The following is a 22,788-nucleotide window of genomic DNA, read 5'->3' on the forward strand; positions in this document are numbered from 1 at the left end:
CTCCATGGGTGAGCCCTGATCGGCTTAAACCAATCAGCATTTCTCTCCCCCCAGCCCACAAAGACAGGCACATAACCCAGTAAGAGCTTTCTTTCTTCTTTTTTCTTTTTCTTTTCTTCCTTTTTTTTTTTTTTTTTTTTTTCTCCTACGGAAAAGAATCTTACATTTCTGTCTGAAGTCGACACTGGAAGCAAGTATCCCTAAGGGCTTGGCAGCCATCTTTGGACCATGAGGGGAGAACCAGCCTGAGAACAGAGGAGGCAGAGCAGAGAAATGGAGAAAGGGAAACTGGCTTACCTGAAGCCTATTCTACCATTGGACTCTGAGTCTCAAATTCCTGTGTCTGCTTAAGCCAGTTTGGGTGTCGTTCTCTTTCAGTTGCAGCTGAAAAACTGTGGATGCACAAGGCTAAAGCGATTCTCAGAGTAAGAGAGGAGAAAGTGGGCATTTGTGGCAATCAAGGACTCTGGGGAAAGAGTAGCTGTTTAAGAACAACACAAGAGAGGTCTAGGAGGCTACACTGAAGTCATTAGTCATGAAGGGACCAGGTGGCTTTGGGATGGAAAAGGAGGGCTGGCTCTAGCTTCAACATGAAAAAAGAGGTGCACTACAGAATCGCTTCTGTCCTGACCTCTACTTTTACACTACAGCCTTCTCCTCAGGGATAACCAAGGCCCCCGGCTCTTCCCCAGGGCAATGACTCAACCAGTCATTAGATAGTAGCGGGATTAGCCATGAAAGAGTCAGGAAAAGGGAAAGGGTTGCTAAAGCAGGTCCCAGGGATAAGAAGAGGGGGATAAAAAAAAAATGGGGGAAGGGGAGATTGTGAAAGGGGGGGAAAAAATAAAATTGCTAAAGGAAAAAGAAAACATGGATAGAAACCCACAGAATAGGAGAACAGCATAACATGTTGCTACAGTAAAGAGTGGGCCTGGGAACAAAAAGATACCAATTCCAAAATCCCATGCATCACTTACTAGCTGTCTTAATTCACCTCTCTCAGCGTCCCTTTCCTGTCTATAAATAAGCATGAAAGTGCCATCTTTAGATGACTGTGAGGCTCCAAAACTATCATACAGGAAGCCCCTAGCAGAGGCTAGTTTCTGGCAGGGGTAAGCATTCATTACTCGTGGTTGTCTCATAAGAATAAAACGGATGAATGCAGGAAGACAGAGGAGGAAGAGAGTAAAACGCTGCTTTGCTTAAATCCTGACCCTCCTCTGTAGCAAGCAGCCAGTATTCACTCTGTATAGAAGCAGCACGAAGGGAAATTAAAAGAAAGGATCACCCTAAAAGAAATGGCTTCTGAACCAACTTGAGGACACAGGAGCGGAAGGGAAGGCTGGGACGTAGTGAGAGAGTAGCACTGACATGCCTACACAACCAAATGTAAAATAGATAGCTAGCGGGAAGCAGCCACATAGCACAGGGAGATCAGCTCCGCGCTTTGTGTCCACCTAGAGGGGTGGGATAGGGAGGGTGGGAGGGAGGCGCAAGAGGGTGGGGATATGGGAATATAGGTATACATATAGCTGATTCACTTTGTTGCACAGCAGAAACTAACACAACATTGTAAAGCAATTATACTCCAATAAAGATGTATTTTTAAAAAAAGGAAAAAAAGAAAAAGAAATGGCTTCTGAGAAATGCCAATAACTTTTACTTAATTTCCTCTGTGTTGTGCTAGTTTCTCACGGAGCCACTTAGTAAATTGAATTGAACCGGAATGACAATACTTGAGAATTTTCAACATACAAGGAGGGGGGAAGGGGAGATCACCTAAAGAACAACGTATTATAACTAATCAAAACCTCACCGGAACTTGGTTTCATGGGGCAGTGTGGCGCTACCTCAAGCTTAATCTGGGCTAGCTGGGCCGAAGGGACGTCTCGGATTGGAGCGTCCCATCCTCACTCACTGCCCAGGGGCTGGGACGAGCGGGAAGCGGCAATCGCAGGCGCTTTTGTTCACCCCTGAACTCTGTCACAAGAGCCCGCCTGGCAATTAGCCTGGGGGTTGGGCGGGGTCCGGCGGGGTGCTGGGTGTAGGAAAGCAAATGTGAGAAACAGAGAGTAGGCGGAATGCCCCCAGGACCAGAAAGGAGAGATGGAGTTCTGATCTGGCAGTGGCACCTGGTGCCCGCTACTAATAAACCATAGGACTGTCTCCCACTTGGAAGGTTCTCTATTGATAATGACAATCTGTCGTCTCTATAAGGCACTCTATTCGGGCAGCAATAAATAACACTAGCCCTGTGCCTGCATTATCTCCTCTAATCTTCTCAACGTCTTCTAAGGTGTCTTACGGTCACCATTTTGATAAGGTCACACCACAGGGGAGTCCAGCCTTGGCCCCAGACCTCCAGACCCGGGCGGAGAGGCAGCCGAGGCCCCAGTGAGCCGCGGAGCCGCCTTCCCCGCCTGGGGAGGACCGCAGGGGCGGGCCTGGCGCGCAGGTGGCTGCACCCCGACGAGGGGGCGGGCTCAGCCGGCCGGTCGCGCCCCGAAACCCGGGCAGCCCAGACACCGCTCCACCTGCCCGAGAGCCCGCAACAGTGCCGGCAGCCCAGGCGCTCCGCCGTCACCCCCGCCTCGCCGAGCGCCCCTGCGCCGCTCGCCAGTCGTCCGCCCGGAGCCCGCCCCGCCGCCGCGCTGCACGCCCGTAGTGCGCCCTCTGCCCTCGAGGGGCCAGGGGGCCCGGCCGCCGTCATGCTGCCCGTCATCTACGCGGTCCTGGCGGGGGTGCTGCTCCTGCCGCTGCTGATGAACCTCTGCTCCCCCTACTTCTTCCAGGACGTGAGCTACTTCCTGCGGTTGGCCAGGATGGCCCGGCAGGTGCGTCGCCATGGGCAGCGCCGGCCGGTGCGCACCATCCTCCACGCCTTTCTGGAGAGAGCACACCAGAGCCCGCACAAGCCGTTCCTGCTCTTCCGCGACCAGACGCTCACCTACGTGCAGGTGGACCGACGCAGCAACCAAGTGGCGAGGGCGCTGCGCGACCGCCTCGGCCTCCGGCAGGGAGAGTGCGTGGCCATATTCCTGGGCAACGAACCGGCCTACGTATGGCTGTGGCTGGGGCTGGCCAAGCTGGGCTGTGCCATGGCGTGCCTCAACTGTAACATCCGCGGCAAGTCCCTGCTGCACTGCTTCCAGTGCTGCGGGGCGAAGGTGCTCCTGGCCTCGCCAGGTGAGCCTGGGGACCGCCGCGCCCTGGCACCGGGCTCCTCCGCGCCTTGACGAGCCCGCTGCAGCGTGGCGGCGTAGGGGTTAGGAGGTGGGGGGGGGGGGGTGGTTCGGCTCGGAACTGGAGGTGTAGAGGGAGGGGATGGCAGCCCTTCCTCAAGGCGCCAGTTAATGATCATTAGAACCTTCTGTCGTGGAAGCTGACCGTGCCAGACCCTTTGTTAAGCACTACACATACAGCCTTGCTGTGAATGCTCACACGGGTAGGGTTGACTTTTTAGTTGAGACCGCTCAGGCCAAAGAGGTGGAACCTTACGCCCCAGATCACAGAATTCAGAGGAGGAGGTTAACCAGATCTATCTACCTCCAGAATCCAAGCTCTTAACCAGTGCTGACAACATCTGCATTGAAATGCAGAGGGTCATGAGTATGAATTCCGGAGGATCCAGAGAGACTGTTCTCACCTCTGCTGCTTGATTGGCTGTGTGATCATGGCAAAGTCACTTTCCCTCCCTGCATCTCGGTTTCCTTCTCTCTAAAGGTCTTCAAGGCTGCTTCCAACTCTCAAATGCTGTTAGCCTCCCTGGATTCTCACGGCAGAGAGAAGGTGACCCCACCCACTCCCCAGGGAGAAGACTTTGGTTACCTGCTGCGGGCTCTGGTGAGCCCTCATTACGTCTATAGCAACAGTGACCTTTGGTTCTGTAGTTACCTCCTGCCACATTTCAACCAGACCCGAAATGGTAACTTCATGCTCCAGTGGTCACCAGGTCAGGAAGAAACCAAGAACCTGTTACCCACAGGACTGCTGGGTTTCCCTTCCCAGAAATCTTGTCCCTGCACTTGAATAAGGACCAGGGGGTTGCTTCTCACTCTATCAGTAAGAGGAGGCTTAACCAGGTGCAGGCTAAAAGCCATGGAGGAATAGGGAGCCAGGAAGCCTCACCTTTCTGGAATGTCTTTCTGTGCCAAGCCCTATGCCACATGCTTTTATTACCCTGAGAACTAACATATCATTACCCCCTGCCATACAACTGAGGAAACTTAAAATTCCGACCTAAGTCTGTCCAGTTTCAAAGCCCATGACTTTCCCTACGTTACGCTACCTTCCTCTACATGAGTGGAAAGTGTTAGAGCTGGAGGAGACTAAGCATCCGTCTGCTCTCCTCCTTCATTTCATAGCTGAGGAAACTGAAGCAAGCTAAGGAGTTCGCCTAGTGTCACACAAAGATGAGATGTCTATTCACTTGTGGGAAACCAGGAAGCTTACACACCTGTTTCATAGGGCATAAAATAAGTAATCCAAAAAAAAAAAAATGAAGGCTTTGTATAAAAGTTTAAAAGCAGGGGGATAATTTTAAAGGCAGCCACATTATTTAAAAGGGATGGCTTTTCCTAGAAAATTCCCAACAATTTCTAGTTGCCTGGGAAAAGAGACAACGTCACTATTTAGTAACTGGAAGACTCTCTTAAACCTATTACTTTACCAGTTGATTCAGAAGAAAGTTATTAGCACAGTGATCTGTGTACCACTTCAGGAGGGATTTAAATACTTTTTACCTGCATATTATCCCAGGCCCTCTGTGAGGGAGGTCAAAGACTGGGAGTTTTATTGACAAAGAAGCTTGGATTTAAATGACTATAATAGAGTTTGGTTCTGTAATCAAATCAGAAACACAGCCAGGTATCTCCTTTCCCGCCCAGGCAACAGTCTTCTGTCATTGAGTATTATGCTTTGGTCAGCGTACATGGAAAGTATAAGGAAATTCTGACATTCAGATCAAATTTGAACAGACTTTCCAGTGGACCTACAGCACTCTCTACAGTAAACTGACCTTTGAGAGAGGCCACACATTTGAAAGACATTCTGTTTTTCCAAATCACTGAGAGACCATTACACAGCATGCAGAATTACATTCTGATCTGAAACGGTTCCTGCAAAGGGGGTAACAGAGTCCAAAGTTGCATGCTTGTTAATAAATGTGCCCATGCGTAAATGTGTTGAATGGACTGATTCTTAGAATTCTTTAAAGTTGGAAAGAATCTTAGAGATATTCTAATGTTATAATCCTCCAACTCTTAACGAGTGTGTTATACTGCAATAAAAAGTTTAGAAGTCACTTTAATGAGCGTAAGAATCACCTGGGAAGCTTATTAAAAAAAAAAAAAAAAAACAGATTCCTGAGCCTCATCCCCCAAAAACACTGATTCAGCAGGACTGTAGTGGGGCCCAGGAAAGTGTTTTGTTTTTTTTTTTTAATAAATTTATTTATCTTGGCCGTGTTGGGTCTTCGTTTCTGTGCGAGGGCTTTCTCTAGTTGTGGCAAGCGGGGGCCACTCTTCATCGCGGTGCGCGGGCCTCTCACTGTCGCCTCCTCTCGTTGCGGAGCACAGGCTCCAGACGCGCAGGCTCAGTAGTTGTGGCTCACGGGCCTAGTTGCTCTGCGGCATGTGGGATCTTCCCAGACCAGGGCTCGAACCCGTGTCCCCTGCATTGGCAGGCAGATTCTCAACCACTGCGCCACCAGGGAAGCCCAGGAAAGTGTATTTTTATATCAAGCCCCATGCCACCCCTAGATGATTTTGAAGCAAATCATCTAAGGACTAGGCTTTGAGAAACAATCAGTCTAGTTCCCACTTGTTTAATAGTTGAACGAACAAAGGCCCAGAGGGGTGATATCAATTCCCTAGGGTCAGAGAGAGCTGGGGACAGAACCCAATTTCCTTCTCACTTCTAGGACACTTTTTATATTCTATTACACCATTTGAACATGGTACCGAAAGATGAAAAGATTTAGAAATGTTGGAGGGGTGACAGTTCAACAGGGTTTGATTCTTTACTTCGAATTTCAGCCTCAGGGCTCATGGGCTAGTAAGAGCTCTTGAGTTTCAGCTATCCGTCAAATTCTGGAGTGTAGGTAAAGGACCAGCACAGTGGTATTTATCATGAAGACTGATCCACTTGTCATGAATTTGGGGGACTCTTCACAAAGTTTAACAGGGCTCAACCTTATCAGGCATTTCAGTACCCAATTTTCCATCAGAACTTACTATACTTAGAGAAAGCCAAAGACTCACAAACACTTCCCTGAATCAAACAGAACCACCCATCTCCCAGAGAATATAATTTTCTCTCTGTGGTACATTTCAGGATCCTTCTCCATAGAAGGGTATGATGTATGTAATCACATGGAAAAATTGCCTTCAGCTACTGAAACCCGCATAATGTTGTAGTTGATAGAAACCAATTTGTTGGGCCAGTAGTTTTTCAAGCAACTTCCCAAACATAGAATATGGGTAAGACAGCAAGCCATATTTAGTTTCATACAACATAGGATGTTTTGTAAAAAAAAATTTTTTTAAACACCCAAAAGGGCCCCCAAAATTGTAAGTTTGCTTTGTTTCCATTTATGCTCGCATTAAGATTGTCACTGAGCTAGCTCTTCTACTGGAAGAATAACTCATTCATCAGCTCACTGGCCAGGTCTGCATTGCACGGCTCAACATAATCATGCACAGCTCCCCCAGTGTTGGCACTACTCTTGTACAAGGCTTTAGTAACAAAGATACTATGTCTTTCAAGACTGAGATCCAGAGAGGTTATAATATATTCCAGATTACCTTTGACCTGGTTTTGCAGGGTTGTGAAAAATAAAATTGGACCTCCTTTAAACAATGTGATAAGATAAAATGTTTCCAATAGCTTTCAAAAGTGTTGCATCATTGAAAGTTCCAAAACAGGAGAACATTCTAAAACTAGTGTCAGGACCAAGGGGAACTCTCATCAAACAAACTTTTGAGGTTAGATGGAGAAAAGCAGATGGCACGACAATTTGATATCACATCAAGAAATATTTAGAGAGTCCCCGCAAGGTACAAGCTAGTTGCCATGGTGGGATGGGGAGAGAAGCTGAATTAGTTCAAGGATCTTACAGTCCAGTAGAAGAACTAAGCCACATATACACAAATGATTGTGATGCCCAGGAGAATGTGATAAGTATGCTGGGAGAGCTACAGAGTGCTGTGGAGGAAAAAGAGCAGAGGGTGAAGGCTTCTTGGGGACACTGACAACAGAGCTGGGCAAATGCAGTTGTAGAGGGGGAATTCTAGGTAAGAGGAGTCCAGAGGCAGTTTTCATCAGGTCCCCAACACCAGTGAGATGCTTCATTAAAGAGTTTTACTGTGTAAGGACAACAGCAGGCTGGACTTAAATAATAGTCATTTTTAAGCTGTTTACTGAAGAGACTCTACTGTAGAGAAAATAGGGACTCAGAGAACCCAAGGAATGGCCAACAGCAGTGGCCTCACTTCCATGCAATGAGATAATTTTCTAGTGCAAACTTATTCAAGGATCAGGGCATAGAGATATCCTGTCTCCATTCCTCTTTCTGGGCTGCCCAAGGAGTAACTTAGATGTGTTGCTTCAATGCACTTTGTCTCAATGGCTTACAGTTTTCTCATATATCTTTGAATAATGCCCTAGTAAGTAAATGTTTGTGGCATTAATGAGTTCCATCACTTTGGTTGGCTGTAACAGGCTTTCTTCTCCAAAGTCTAAGAACTATTGGGATGGCCATGACGGCATGAAAAATGCTGTTAAAACAATAAAATACATCCTAATCTGAGAAAATCCATTTAGACCCAATCTCCCCCCAGGCCCAGCCTCTCCTTACCACAGACTTGTTTTACCTCCCAGTTTACTGCTGGCAGAGGGCTACAAGAGAGAGGGGCTCTCTCCAGGACTCACTGCCAGAGAGGGAGCTGGTGATGAGCACAGAATGGGCTGGGGAGAGTCTGTGTCTAGGATGGTAGAGGCCAGAAACCCAGACATCAAATGAGGAGTATATTCAAGAGCTAGGATCCCAGCCAAGTAACCCAAGCTCTGAAGAGAGAGCTAGCTTAAAGATGTTCTCTAAAATTTTTCTTCTTGCCCTGCTCATAACTAAAGGTGGCAAGGGGGATGGTTGTACCTCTCCATTCAAAAACAAACGAGCACATTGCTGGCATATCTGGGAATGCTTATCAGTTTATTTTCTTGTTTAGAAACAAGAAGGGAGTGAAGAGGTAAAAACAAAATTAACTCTAAATCAGCTGTCAATGTTATTGAATCCGAAGAAGGATAGCGTTTGAATTACTCTGCATAAGGAGTGTAATTGGCCAGTGTTTGAAAAGGACCCTCCCACAGCCTCTGAGAAATAGGGAAGTACACAACTAGTAGACAGGTGACTTGGTTGCTTATGGATGTCAAATGATTATAATTATGTAAGGGCTGGAGTGACCTGGTAACCTCATGACGAGCCGTTACCCTTGATTCCAGGGCTATTTAGAACGCGAGACACTTTAACTGAGAGAAATGAAAAATAATATTAAGAAATTATATAATTATATAAATATGAAACGAGTATGTATCCTGTTAAAAATCTGCTTTCTCCTAGCGGGACTTAACCTTGATTAAACAGCTTTCTGACCTCAGGGTGATTTGTGTTGTGGGGGAGGGGAGGGTATGCATGCCTCTATTTGAAGGGTGTTCTAGCACATCTTGTTGAGGTACAGACTAGACGCTAGGTTATTAATTACTATAATTCCAAACTGCCAGGGATAGAAATGCAAAATCACAGTTACAAATGGTATTTTTAAAACTATTTTCAGTCTCCAAGAGCTGTGTTAGAACCAGTTTGTTTCAGTTGCCTTTCTGAGTGAAGAAAAGATAAGTCTTCAATTCTGATTTGTTCATCCGCCAACCATTTCATCCTGAAATTCTGATCAAAACCCATTTCCTTTCATTGCCTTCTTTTCAGATCTTACTTTATTAGTAAACATTCCTGGGGTGTTTTATTTATTTATTTATTTATTTATTTATTTATTTATCAGTTACCCATTCAGTGAGGCAATCTAATGGCAGAACAAGCTGCTAGATTGAATGCCTTTCCTATTAAAAAGCAGCAGGTTTAGCCAGTAGCGTCTTGCCACTTTGATGATGAAGACTGATTCAGCTCACCACCTGCCCTCTCCCCCTGCTTTCTAGGAGTGGGCCTGTGTACTCAGAAATTTCTCTTCTTCCCCTTCTTATAAAAAAAGGTTATGGGTGAGGGAGGAAAATTCCTATGCTACCCTGATTTTTTTTCTTTTCTTTTAAACAAGATGAATTTTAAGGGGGATCAGTGATTTCATAATCAGTCGATTTTCCATCATCCAAAGGTGTACTGCTTTCTCTGAGGTTCTACTTCCATCCATAATTTCAGCCCAGACTAATGAAGAAGTGACAGATCCACTCTGCACCCTTTAGGCAACTTTCCCTGAATCCTACTTTTCATAAAGCTTAAGGTTATGCTCTTCATCAAAAAAATCAATGAGAGATTATCCATAGTACTGTGTAAAGGCAGATCCACATGCCTGAACAAGCACTGAGCATGTCAAGTAGACAGTGTCTTACAAAAAATCAAGGCACTTTACCAAAACTTGAACTTGAATATCTAGTACAAGGAGGTGGGACTCCTAGAAGCCCAGTATAATTCTTTTTATTTTGTGTATAACCTTCCATACATAGACTCACTGAGCTTCTGTCCTCATTTGTAAAAACAGGCTTACCATCATCTATAACACAGGGTCATTGGGAAAATTATGCAAGCTGATGTATGTAAAGCTACTATACAAATTGTTCTCCACAAATGAAATTTGTAAATCTTTTATCACTAAGAATGAAAGCTGTGGTGGATGCTGTGATGTGCTGCCCAAGTCCCCACTCCAGGACTGAGGTACTCATTCCTCAGCTGCTGAAAGCATTGGTAGCTGACAGCGGTCAGCTAAGAGCCTTTCCAGGGCTTGCCCTTGGTTGAAGAAAGCTGCTTTGCCCAAGGTCAAGCACTACCACCCCTAATCTGCATCCAATGACTGGCTGGTGGGCAGGCATGGAGGTAGGATCCACTTCACTTCATTTGGGACAACCTGAAGGGCCATCCCGGGCCCAGAGTCCCTGTAGGATCAATTGAGGGAGGCCACTGTGTGACTGCATCACAGTGCAGTCTCTCCCTCTATCCAATCTACTTTCCGTGCAACCCCACAGGCGTCATTCCCGAGAGCACACCTACACACAATTCTCAGAGTCCCAGGGAGCTCAACCTGTGACAAGTAGATTTATTTGATCTTATATGTCCCTGTTGATTGCCACTTTTATCTTAAGTAAGCAGACTTTACAGTAAGAATTACAAAAAAAATACACGTGTGAAGCAGAAAACATGGGGCCCAATCATGTTTAGAAAAGACACTAAATATCAAATACACAGTTAATGAGTTGCATTCACATCCAGAATTTCCCTTCAAATTTCAGTTTATATGTGTGTGTATAGATATGTTTATATAAATATTAGCATCTTTAGTTTAAGGGAAGAAAGGCTGCTACCATAGGACATATGAGGTATGCCCTGACATGGCTGGTGAGCCACTGGAACCTCAGCTCAATGTCCAAATGCAAATTCTGCACCAACAGCCCAGAGACCATGTAGGGAAATTGTGTTGGGCGGGGGCAATGGCCTTTCCTTCACATAAGCTGACCTCTATGAAAGGTCAGGGCTCACAAACCAAAAGCCTGCAGAAGGCCAGGTAGGAACATGAGGGAAGTAGAGGATACAATTTGCCAAATTGCTTGAACTGTGATCAAGCATGATACCTGCTTAATTACATCTCCTTTTACTTTTATTATTACTATTATTAATTTTTGATATATCACTAATGCCTGAGTAAATTTTCTTTTAAAAAATTACAGAAAAAATTAAAGTCCCTTTTGACCTATAATTATTCTCTCATCCAGAGTGTTACCAAATCCAGTCTATTCTACCTCCCAAACATCTTTAAAATGCATCTACTCTTTCTACCCTCTGCTGCTACCTTAATGCAAACAAGCTTGCTCTACCAAATGGTCTCCCTACCTCTGGTCTTGCCCCCTCCAACCCATTTACCTGACCTAAGCCAGGAACCTGGTCCCAACCTACATCCCAGTTTCTTCTCCCAACCTTCTTTCCCTCCCATTCTACACTCCAGTCAGCTTTATCCCCTTTTAGCTACTTTGGCACCATTCTGTTTGCGTCTGGGTCTTTGCATAAGCTGTCCCCTCAGCTACAAACAGGCTCAGTCGATCTCAGTGGATCTTCATCTTGCCAACTTCTGCTCACCCTTCAGGTCTCAGTTTAGATAACACTTCCTCTGGGTTGTCTTTGTGCCCCTCCCCTATGCTTCCAAAATACCACCTCCCCCTCCCCTCCTGTGACACCTATGACACCTTATTTTAATGGATTATTTCTTTGTCTGTTTCTTCCCCCACTAGACCTGGGCTCTATGAAAACAGGGACAGTATCTGGTTTACTCACTGCTGTATCCAGTGCTTAGAACCATGCACATGGGGAACAGTCTTTAAACAGATGTTGAATAAATGTTGGGAAAGAGAGAGAAATAATCCAGGTAACTTATGAACACACTATTTAACTAAGTAGCCTCAGTCTCAAGTGAAGGGAGAGAGGGAGAAAGATTTCTTAATTCTTGAAGTAGCCATAGAAGTTTTGTTTTGTTTTTAATTTACTTTTGTAGTCCCTTACTTGTATGCAAGGCATACCTCTATCACAAAAATGATTTACTTTTGCATTTTATTTTATTAGAGGTTTATCAACTCACAGTATTGCCATATCTAAATCCTTTAAAATCAACAGCTTTAGCTTATTCCTCTGTCTCTTCCACATTGACTAATACAATACTTTGTGCAGATTCTTTCAACTGTAAACATTTATTGGGCACTTATCTAGTGAGGGAGGGGTTGCCAAGATGATTATGTTATAATCCCTTAACCTCAAAGTTTTCACTGTCAAATAGAGGAGAAAAAGAACTGAAGCGTGTCACACTACGTACTAAACACATGTGATAGAAGTATATGCAAGCTCCTGAGGGAGGGCCATAGAGCTAAGTGCAATGAGGCTGAGTCTTGAAGAATGAGCAGGAGTTTTCCTGGTGACCGGGGACCGGAGGGCATTCCGGGCAGATGAAATCACCTGGACAAAGACAGTAAGAAGTGAGAATTATGGGTACACTCACTTCACATAGATCAGTGTGGTTAGAGGAAAGGGGACAAGAGGTAGATAGAAGGAGATGACGTCAGAAAAGTCGGGGAGGGGGGCGTAGACTGTGAAGGACCTCAGGACCTCACACACTGCATAGAGAGTGGCTTCTGTCACAAAGGAAGCCATTGAAGGATTTTAAACAGGGCAGGAACAAGAAATTGGGCAGTGGTGTCACTGATATTGGAAGCAGGGAGAGGTTAGAGGCAAGGAGATTGGTCAGGAGGCTACTGCAATTATCTAGCCAGGAAATAATGAGGGTCTGGAACCAAGGCATTGGCAAGGGACATTAGCACTCCAGTTACTGTTTTTACAACAGTAATATTTTTGATGATCTTCTCAAAATACTGAAGAACTACAGAGCAGTCAAAATACAAGAGGGAAGAAAACATTAAACGCAACAACATTCACATTATAGGGGTCCCAGAAGGAGAGAGGACCAGAGAAAATATTTGCAGAGATTATAGTTGAAAACTTCCCTAACATGGGAGAGGAAATAGCCACCCAAGTCCAGGAAGTGCAGCGAGTCCCATACAGGACAAACCCAAGGAGAAACACACGGAGACACATAGAAATCAAATTGGCAAAAATTAAAGACAAAGAAAAATTATTGAAAGCAGCAAGGGAAAAACGACAAATAACATACAAGGGAACTCCCATAAGGTTAACAGCTGATTTCTCAGCAGAAACTCTACAAGCCAGAAGGGAGTGGCATGATATACTTAAAGTGATGAAAGGGAAGAACCGACAACCAAGATTACTCTGCCCGGCAAGGATCTCATTCAGATTCGATGGAGAAATCAAAAGCTTTACAGACAAGCAAAAGCTAAGAGAATTCAGCACCACCAAACCAGCTCTACAACAAATGCTACAGGAACTTCTCTACGTGGGAAACACAAGAGAAGAAAAGGATCTACAAAAACAAACCCAAAACAACTAAGAAAATGGTCATAGGAACATACATATCGATAATTACCTTAAACGTGAATGGATTAAATGCTCCAACCAGAAGACACAGGCTTGCTGAATGGATAAAAAAACAAGACCCATATATATGCTGTCTACAAGAGACCCACTTCAGACTTAGGGACACATACAGACTGAAAGTGAGGGGATAGAAAAAGATATTCCATGCAAATGGAAATCAAAAGAAAGCTGGAGCAGCAATACTCATATCAGATAATATAGACTTGAAAATAAAGAATGTTTCAAGAGACAAGGAAGGATACTACATAATGATCAAGGGATCAATCCAAGAAGAAGATAAAACCATTATAAATATATATGCACCCAAAATAAGAGCACCTCAATACATAAGGCAACTGCTAACAGCTACAAAAGAGGAAATCGACAGTAACACAATAATAGGGGGGACTTTAACACCTCACTTACACCAATGGACAGATCATCCAAAATGAAAATAAGTAAGGAAACAGAAGCTTTAAATGACACAATAAACCAGATAGAGTTAATTGATACTTATAGGACATTCCATCCAAAAACAGCAGATTACACGTTCTTCTCAAGTGCGCACGGAACATTCTCCAGGATAGATCACATCTTGGGTCACAAATCAAGCCTCAGTAAATTTAAGAAAATTGACATCATATCAAGCATCTTTTCTGACCACAACGCTATGAGATTAGAAATGAATTACAGGGGAACAAACGTAAAAAACACAAACATGTGGAGGCTAAACACTACGTTACTAAATAACCAAGAGATCACTGAAGAAATGAAAGAGGAAATCAAAAAATACCTAGAGACAAATGACAATGAAAACACGATGATCCAAAACCTATGGGATGCAGCAAAAGCAGTTCTAAGAGGGAAGTTTATAGCTATACAAGCCTACCTCAAGAAACAAGAAAAATCTCAAATAAACAATCTAACCTTACACCTAAAGGAACGAGAGAAAGAAGAACAAACAAAACCCAAAGTTAGCAGAAGGAAACAAATCATAAAGATCAGAGCAGAAATAAATGAAATAGAAACAAAGGAACCAATAGCAAAGATCAATAAAACTAAAAGCTGGTTCTTTGAGAAGATAAACAAAATTGATAAACCATTAGCCAGACTCATCAAGAAAAAGAGGGAGAGGACTCAAATCAATAAAATTAGAAATGAGAAAGGAGAAGTTACAGCAGACACCACAGAAATACAAAGCATCCTAAGAGACTACTACAAGCAACTCGATGCCAATAAAATGGAAAACCTGGAAGAAATGGACAAATTCTTAGAAAGGTATAACCTTCCAAGACTGAACGAGGAAGAAATAGAAAATATGAACAGACCAATCACAAGTAAGGAAATTGAAACTGTGATTAAAAATCTTCCAACAAACAAAAGTCCAGGACCAGACGGCTTCACAGGTGAATTCTATCAAACATTTAGAGAAGAGCTAACACCCATCCTTCTCAAACTCTTCCAAAAAAATTGCAGAGGAAGGAACACTCCCAAACTCATTCTATGAGGCCACCATCACCCTGATACCAAAACCAGACAAAGATACTACAAAGAAAGAAAATTACAGACCTATATCACTGATGAATATAGATGCAAAAACCCTCAACAAAATACTAGCAAACAGAATCCAACAACACATTAAAAGGATCATACACCATGATCAAGTGGGATTTATTCCAGGGATGCAAGGATTCTTCAATATACACAAATCAGTCAATGTGATACACCATATTAACAAATTGAAGAATAAAAACCATATGATCATCTCAATAGATGCAGAAGAAGCTTTTGACAAAATTCAACACCCATTTATGATAAAAACTCTCCAGAAAGTGGGCACAGAAGGAACCTACCTCAACATAATAAAGGCCATGTACAACAAACCCACAGCAAACATCATTCTCAATGGTGAAAAACTGAAAGCATTTCCTCTAAGATCAGGAACAAGACAAGGATGTCCACTCTCACCGCTATTATTCAACATAGTTTTGGAAGTCCTAGCCACGGCAATCAGCAAAGAAAAAGAAATAAAAGGAATACCAATTGGAAAAGAAGAAGTAAAACTGTCATTGTTTGCAGGTGACATGATACTATACATAGAGAATCCTAAAAATGCCACCAGAAAACTACTAGAGCTAATCAATGAATTTGGTAAAGTTGCAGGATACAAAATTAATGCACAGAAATCTCTTGCATTCCTATACACTAATGATGAAAAATCTGAAAGAGAAATTGAGGAAACACTCCCATTTACCATTGCAACAAAAAGAATAAAATACCTAGGGATAAATACTTAGGGATAAGAATAAAACCTAGGGAGACAAAAGACCTGTATGCAGAAAACTTAAGACACTGATGAAAGAAATTAAAGATGATACCAACAGATGGAGAGATATACCATGTTCTTGGATTGGAAGAATCAATATTGTGAGAATGACTATACTACCCAAAGCAATCTACAGATTCAATGCAATCCCTATCAAATTACCAATGGCATTTTTCACGGAACTAGAACATAAAGTTTCAAAATTTGTATGGAGACACAAAAGACCACGAATAGCCAAAGAAGTCTTGAGGGATAAAAACAGAGCTGGAGGAATCAGACTCCCTGACTTCAGACTAGACGACAAAGCTACAGTAATCAAGACAATATGGTACTGGCACAAAAACAGAAACATACATCAATGGAACAAGAAAGAAAGCCCGGAGGTATACCCACGCACCTATGGTCAACTAATCTATGACAAAGGAGGCAAGGATATACAATGGAGAAAAGACAGTCTCTTCAATAAGTGGTGCTGGGAAAACTGGACAGCTACACGTAAAAGAATGAAATTAGAACACTCCCTAACACCATACACAAAAGTAAACTCAAAATGGATTCGAGACCTAAATGTAAGACTGGACACTATAAAACTCTCAGAAGAAAACATAGGAAGAACACTCTTTGACATAAATCACAGCATGATCTTTTTGATTCACCTCTAGAGTAATGGAAATAAAAACAAAAATAAAGAAATGGGACCTAATGAAACTTCAAAGCTTTTGCACAGCAAAGGAAACCATAAACAAGACGAAAAGACAACCCTCAGAATGGGAGAAAATATTTGCAAACGAATCAACGGACAAAGGATTAATCTGTAAAATATACAAACAGCTCATGCAGCTCAATATTAAAAAAAACAAACAACCCAATCGAAAAATGGGCTGAAGACCTAAATAGACATTTCTCTAAAGAAGACATACAGATGGCCAAGAAGCACATGAAAAGCTGCTCAACATCACTAATTATTAGAGAAATGCAAATCAAAACTACAGTGAGGTATCACCTCACACCAGTTAGAATGGGCATCATCAGAAAATGTACAAACAACAAATGCTGGAGAGGGTGTGGAGAAAAGGGAAGCCTCTTGCACTTTTGGTGGGAATGTAAACTGATATAGCCACTATGGAGAACAATATGGAGGTTCCTTAAAAAACTAAAAATAGAATTACCATATGATCCAGCAATCCCACTACTTGGCATACAGCTAGAGGAAACCACAATTCAAAAAGACACATGCACCCCAATGTTCATTGCAGCACTATTTACAATAGCCAGGTCATGGAAGCAACCTAAATGCCCATCAACAGATGAATGGATGAAGAAGTTGTGGTACATATATACAATGGAATATTACTCAGCCATAAAAAGGAACGAAATTGGGTCATTTGTTGAGACATGGATGGATCTAGAGACTGTCATACAGAGTGAAGTAAGTCAGAAAGAGAAAAAACAAATATCGTATATTAACGCATGTATGTGGAACCTAGAAAAATGGTACAGATGAACCAGTTTGCAGGGCAGAAATTGAGACACAGATGTAGAGAACAAACGTAGGGACACCAAGGGGGGGGAAAGCTGTGGGGGGATGCGGGTGGTGGTGTGATGAATTGGGCGACTGGGATTGACATGTATACACTGATGTGTATAAAATTGATGACTAATAAGAACCTGCTGTATAAATAAATAAATAAAATAAAATCCAAAAAAAAAAAAAAAAGAATCTGCCTGCCAATGAAGGGGACACTGGTTCGAGCCCTGGTCCGGGAAGATCCCACATGCCGTGGAGCAGCTAAGCCCGTGAGCCACAACTACTGAGTCCACGTCCCACAACAACTGAAGCCCGTGCGCCTAGTGCCCAAGCTCCCCAACAAGAGAAGCCACAGCAATGAGAAGCCCACGCACCGCAATGAAGAGTAACCCCTGCTCTCCGCAACTAGAGAAAGCTCACGCGCAGCAACAAAGACGCAATGCAGCCAATAATAATAAATAATTTATTAAAAAAAAAAAAAAAGAACTGAGGCAAATAGTACATTAAGGAATGATGGCCAATAGAAACTCCAGGAGAAAACTGTTCAAGAAGGGAAAGATGATTATTGTGTGTTACTTGGCTCTGCAGTCATATTTACAAATAATTACTTTGTCATAGTCTTGTTGATCCTGATTATTGGTTCTAGAGCTTCTAGAGCCAACACGCAGACAAAGCTAGGAAGACAGAATTATAGTCTCAGAATAGATGTAAATACCATTAACCCAGACAATAAAGTGAAGGTAATAATTGTTGGGGGTGGACAAGGGTAAAATGGGATGGGGATCAAAAATGATAAGTCAAGAGGGAGCAGGAAAAGCACATAATTTGGTGATGGAGAAGTGATTGCTAGAAGAAACAGCTAAAAAAAACTGAAAGTCATTGCCTCTAGGCAGCAGGATTATTTGTGAGATAAGGGCCTGTTGATTTTCATTATAAACTCTTTTGTACTATTTGATTTATATTTGTCAGGTGTATGATTGTTTTGGTTTAAAAGTTTTAAAACTTTTTAAATGCATCTATCCAGATGATATCTCATGTCTTGATGGAGACATCATACATAAACATGTGAAAAACAAAGCATATAAGATGAATCAGGTTTAGCCTCCCTAAGGTAATTCCCTGGAATATTGAGTCACCTTCCTATTAAGAATAAGCTTATTCACTTCAGTTCTCACCATTCAAGACAAATAAGCTTAAAGCCCATCTCATCTTATGGTTTAGCGGCACAAAAATCCACGTAGCAAACCTGAAATGTGGTTTGCATATTACATGAATGCCTTTTAAATTTTTTGACCTTGACCCACTGTAAAACTACATTTGTGTGTGACTCAGCACACACACACCCACATAGCTGAAACAAAACTTAAAAAAAAAAAATACTTACCTCTTCCTGTGTGTGATATGCTCTGAAAATTTCGATTTCATTCTATTTTATTTTTTAGAATAATGGTCACTTTAAATGATTTTAACAATCCACTGCTGTATTATGACCCATAGTTTGAAAACCATGCTAATCGGCCCATTTTTTCTTAGGCCAGAGAATGTGCTTGTGAGATTTGGAGCTTATGTCTCAGATCAGCTGAACCTTCCTAGTAGAACTACTTGTTGCTGATATGTAAAAAAATGTGTTATATAAAGTTAGCTTCTATCATCTTTGTTAGTAGCATGGCTCCCTTCTTTTCATTTCTCTTTTTCCTTAAAATTTTTTTATCACTTGTCCTGTGGGGCATATATATATATATATATATATATATATATATATATATATATATATATATATATATATATATATATATATATATATATATATATATATATATATATATATCTCAGATATGCATAAAAGTCATACACTTATATAATCTTGGGTTTTACCCATATGTCCATTTGTTTGCACTTGCCATGTAAAGTACAGACTTCAGCCAAACATCTGCTGCTTATGAAACCGTTAAAACCCAACCTCCCCTCAAATATTGGGATCTTGTGATATTTTCAAATTTGGTAAATTCCATGTTAAAAATGCATAACTCTAAGCATCACTATATCTACACGTTTTAGCAAAGTTTAGGGAAAACGAAATCACTGCAAAATTTATTGCACTAATAGACTTGAATGAACTAATTTAGTTTGTTTGGATTTTTTGTCTCATTAAATTTAGAACTACAAGCAGCTGTTGAAGAGGTGCTGCCAAGCCTGAAAAAAGATGGTGTGGCCGTCTATTACGTGAGCAGAAGTTCTAACACCGATGGGGTCGACTCTTTCTTAGATAAAGTGGATGAAGTGTCAACTGAATCTATCCCAGAGTCCTGGAGGTCGGAAGTGACCTTTTCCACTCCTGCCTTATACATTTATACTTCTGGAACCACAGGTAAAAATAAAGAGAGGACTCTCCAAGAAGTGGACCTATCCTGAAAGTGTTAAATGTTGGGTTAGATTTTCAAATGCTCTTTTCTTCGGCAAAACTTATCAGATAACTAATACTTCAGGGGATTTAGCTCTTTGCCTGTGGGAACTGATCTTGTTTCATAGCATATGAAACCGCTTGGGTTCTCTAAGCTATGCATATCTCCCCCTAATTGATGTATAGAACAGATAAAGAGGTTAACCAAGAACTACAAAAATAGTTATGATGATGGATAAGATTTGGCACTGACTAGGCCGTTGGAATTTTTTTAATGATTGCTGCATTTTGATTATATGATATCCAGAGTCCATATATAATGTATAACCAATTATAAATGGCCCACCAAAGAAGACTGCAGAACAATAATGGGGTTATATTTATACAAATATTTTGACCACTATCTTTCCATGCAACACTGACTTGGAGCTGTTTGGTGCTGTGGGTGTAGGATGGCTCTTAGCTGAGGGCCTAAAATAGTGTATTTCATCAAATCTAGGATGCTTTACACCTTCAGTGTAAGCTGCACCATTATTTTATAAGCCACTAAGGGAAATCACTGCCAATTATCAGTGTTACTGGAACCCTGCTACATGGAACAGGCAATATTAAAGGTAGGATGTTCTAGGTGCTCTTCTAGGAGCTTTACGTCATTTGTTCATTCAATTCTCCCACCACTCTTAAGGTGGGTACTACTCTTATTCCTATTTTACAGATTCAGAAACCGATGCTTAGAGAGGTTAAGAACTTTCCAAGATCAGAAGTAGAAGTGTCAGGATTCACCTTGGTAGGCTGACTCCACAGCTCATGCAACTGACCACTCTGCCAGAACACCTCTTACTTCATCCATTTAACAGCTATTTGGTGTCTGCCTATTCTAGGCCAGGGGAAATGTTACTAAAACGTAATCATATGAAGCCAGAGTGATATATTTAAGAGGAGGGCAGGAAGCTAGCCCCAGCATGCTAATTATTTTTTTTTTTTTAATTTTATTTATTTATTTACTTATGGCTGTGTTGGGTCTTCGTTTCTGTGCGAGGGCTCCCCCCAGTTGTGGCAAGCGGGGGCCACTCCTCATCGCGGTGCGCGGGCCTCTCACCATCGCGGCCTCTCCCGTTGCGGAGCACAGGCTCCAGACGCGCAGGCTCAGCAGTTGTGGCTCACGGGCCCATTTGCTCCGCGGCATGCGGGGTCCTCCCAGACCAGGGCCCGAACCCGTGTCCCCTGCATTGGCAGGCAGACTCCCAACCACTGCGCCACCAGGGAGGCCCCATGCTAATTATTAATATTGGGAAGTTGACTATGTGAATCATTTATCTCTTTTGGTTAAAATTTTAACTTAAGCAGGTAATACAAACATGCATTCTCCTTGTAAAATTCCGTAAGACCGTACAGAAAACCTGAACGAACTTTTTGGCCAACCAATAAGTAAGGGTTCCTTTGAGCCTCATGAGGAGGGGTGGCTGGGGATGACCTATTAAAGCTGATTCCCAGAGCATAATGTCTGTCACTGTTTTGTCAAAAGTTATATATCACCATGCCAACAGAATGGTAGGATGACACAGTTAACCAAATGCTTCCACTACATCCAGACACTACCTTGATATACGGAAATTTTACCCTCATTTTTAATAGAAGGGTAAAACTAAACTGAAAACTTTGGTTTGGGAAATAATTGAGATAAAAGAAGCCCTTTTAGTTAGTGATTGGGTGTTCTAGTCTTAATACTATATAGGTAAGTGTATAGTATTAAGACACTTCTTCACAATTGCAGGCTTTGACATCAAATATAAAACCCATTTTAGGGGAAAAAGAGAATAAGCAGTCTTTAATTTAATCCTATAATTCAGAATTTAGATTTAATTGGAATATAATTGGGTTGATGTTTATGTTACTTTTCTTCTCTCCGAATAAAATATTTGCTAAGTTACTCTTCCAAACATTAATTAAAAAAATTCATTTAAGCAATCCGAGAACAAAATGTTTTCCTTGTTCCTCAAAGGCAGTCAGTAGCACAAAATTATATAATAGTTACCAGATATTCTTATTTCTTCATTAAAACAAAAATTTTAATTAGGAAAGTTTCTGAAAGTACTTCAAACCAGCAAAGGATGTGCATTTCTTTTTTTTTAAATATAATTCAGAGCTTTTACTATCTGGACAATTTTTTTCCAAGGTGAACACAGTTGATTTATTGATGCTTTCTTCTGTTTCAACAAAGACCATGAATTGTGAAATTGTGTTTATGATGATGGTAGTTTGCCAGCCATACTGCTTTGCCTTATAACAAATTACTTTTATTCAGGCAATACCCAGCTAAGCTACCATCAAATACTGAAGCATCTGAATCTACAGAGAATCGGCTTCCTCTTCCCAAAGCCAGTTTACCCACTCAGGTCTTAAACTCTAGCCCCAGCCCCTTGGTAATGACTTCATGCCCTTCCCAACTGAACTGACTCCCGTGGGAAACAATATAAGCATACACTTTCAATTGAGTCTTACCAAAAACTTACATAAATTATAGTTAAGAAAATGCAAATGTACTTAGTGTAATAAAACTACACTGAGATACCATTTTTCACCTTTCAGATTGGCAAAAATCCCAACATTGGAAAGGATACCTTGGAAGGGCTGAGAGGAAACAGGTGCACTCACGTATTACTGATGGGGGAGTAAATGGGGACAGCCCTTATAAGAGGCAATGTGGCAGTGTCTATCAAAATTACAAAGACTTATACCTTTTCACCTAGCAGTCTCACAGCAGCAAACTTATCCTACAGATGCAGCATCATTCATAGTGCACAGTGCCACGTGGACCAGGTTATTCACTGCAGCGTCATTTGAAATCGCAAAATAATATGAATAAATTATAACACACACACAAAGGACTTGATGCAGCTGAGACAGAGAATAAATGAATGAAAAAATAGGGGAAAGTGCTACATACAAATATGGACAGAACTCCAAAATACATTAAGTGGAGCAGGGGCAAGTGCAGAAAAGTGTGCTTTTTCTTTAAAATGGGGGAAAGGGCAAGAACATATGAGCAAATGAGCTTATATCTGTATAAAGAAACTCTAGAACGGTACCTAAGAAATTCATAAAAGTGGTTATGAAGGAAACAGATAGGATGGATAGGCTATTTACTCTCTCTGAATCTCAGCCTTCTCATCTGCAAATTAGAGAATATAATTCTACTTATTAATTATGAGAATTAAATGAAATTTTGAAAATACAGTTGATACTTGAACAATGTGCAGGTTAGGGGTACTGACCCTCCACAC

The 22,788-nt window shown here is 41.9% G+C and overlaps 2 protein-coding genes across 2 annotated transcripts in view; one reads left to right on the forward strand and one right to left on the reverse strand.

The window, feature by feature from the left end:
• The window catches only part of ATP8B4 (ATPase phospholipid transporting 8B4 (putative)), a 315,749-nt gene extending 311,259 nt beyond the window's left edge, over positions 1-4,490 (reverse strand). The window contains exon 1 of the mRNA XM_068551361.1: positions 3,647-4,490. The gene's annotated coding sequence lies outside the window, so the exon portion shown is untranslated. The remainder of the gene's footprint in view (positions 1-3,646) is intronic.
• The window catches only part of SLC27A2 (solute carrier family 27 member 2), a 55,183-nt gene continuing 35,068 nt past the window's right edge, over positions 2,674-22,788 (forward strand). The window contains exons 1-2 of the mRNA XM_068551400.1: positions 2,674-3,186; positions 19,262-19,471. Coding sequence (XP_068407501.1) covers positions 2,709-3,186; positions 19,262-19,471 — 688 coding nt within the window. The 5' untranslated portion in view covers positions 2,674-2,708. The remainder of the gene's footprint in view (positions 3,187-19,261; positions 19,472-22,788) is intronic.

The sequence above is a fragment of the Eschrichtius robustus genome, chromosome 1, assembly GCF_028021215.1.
Source record: "Eschrichtius robustus isolate mEscRob2 chromosome 1, mEscRob2.pri, whole genome shotgun sequence".
Taxonomy (NCBI): domain Eukaryota; kingdom Metazoa; phylum Chordata; class Mammalia; order Artiodactyla; family Eschrichtiidae; genus Eschrichtius; species Eschrichtius robustus.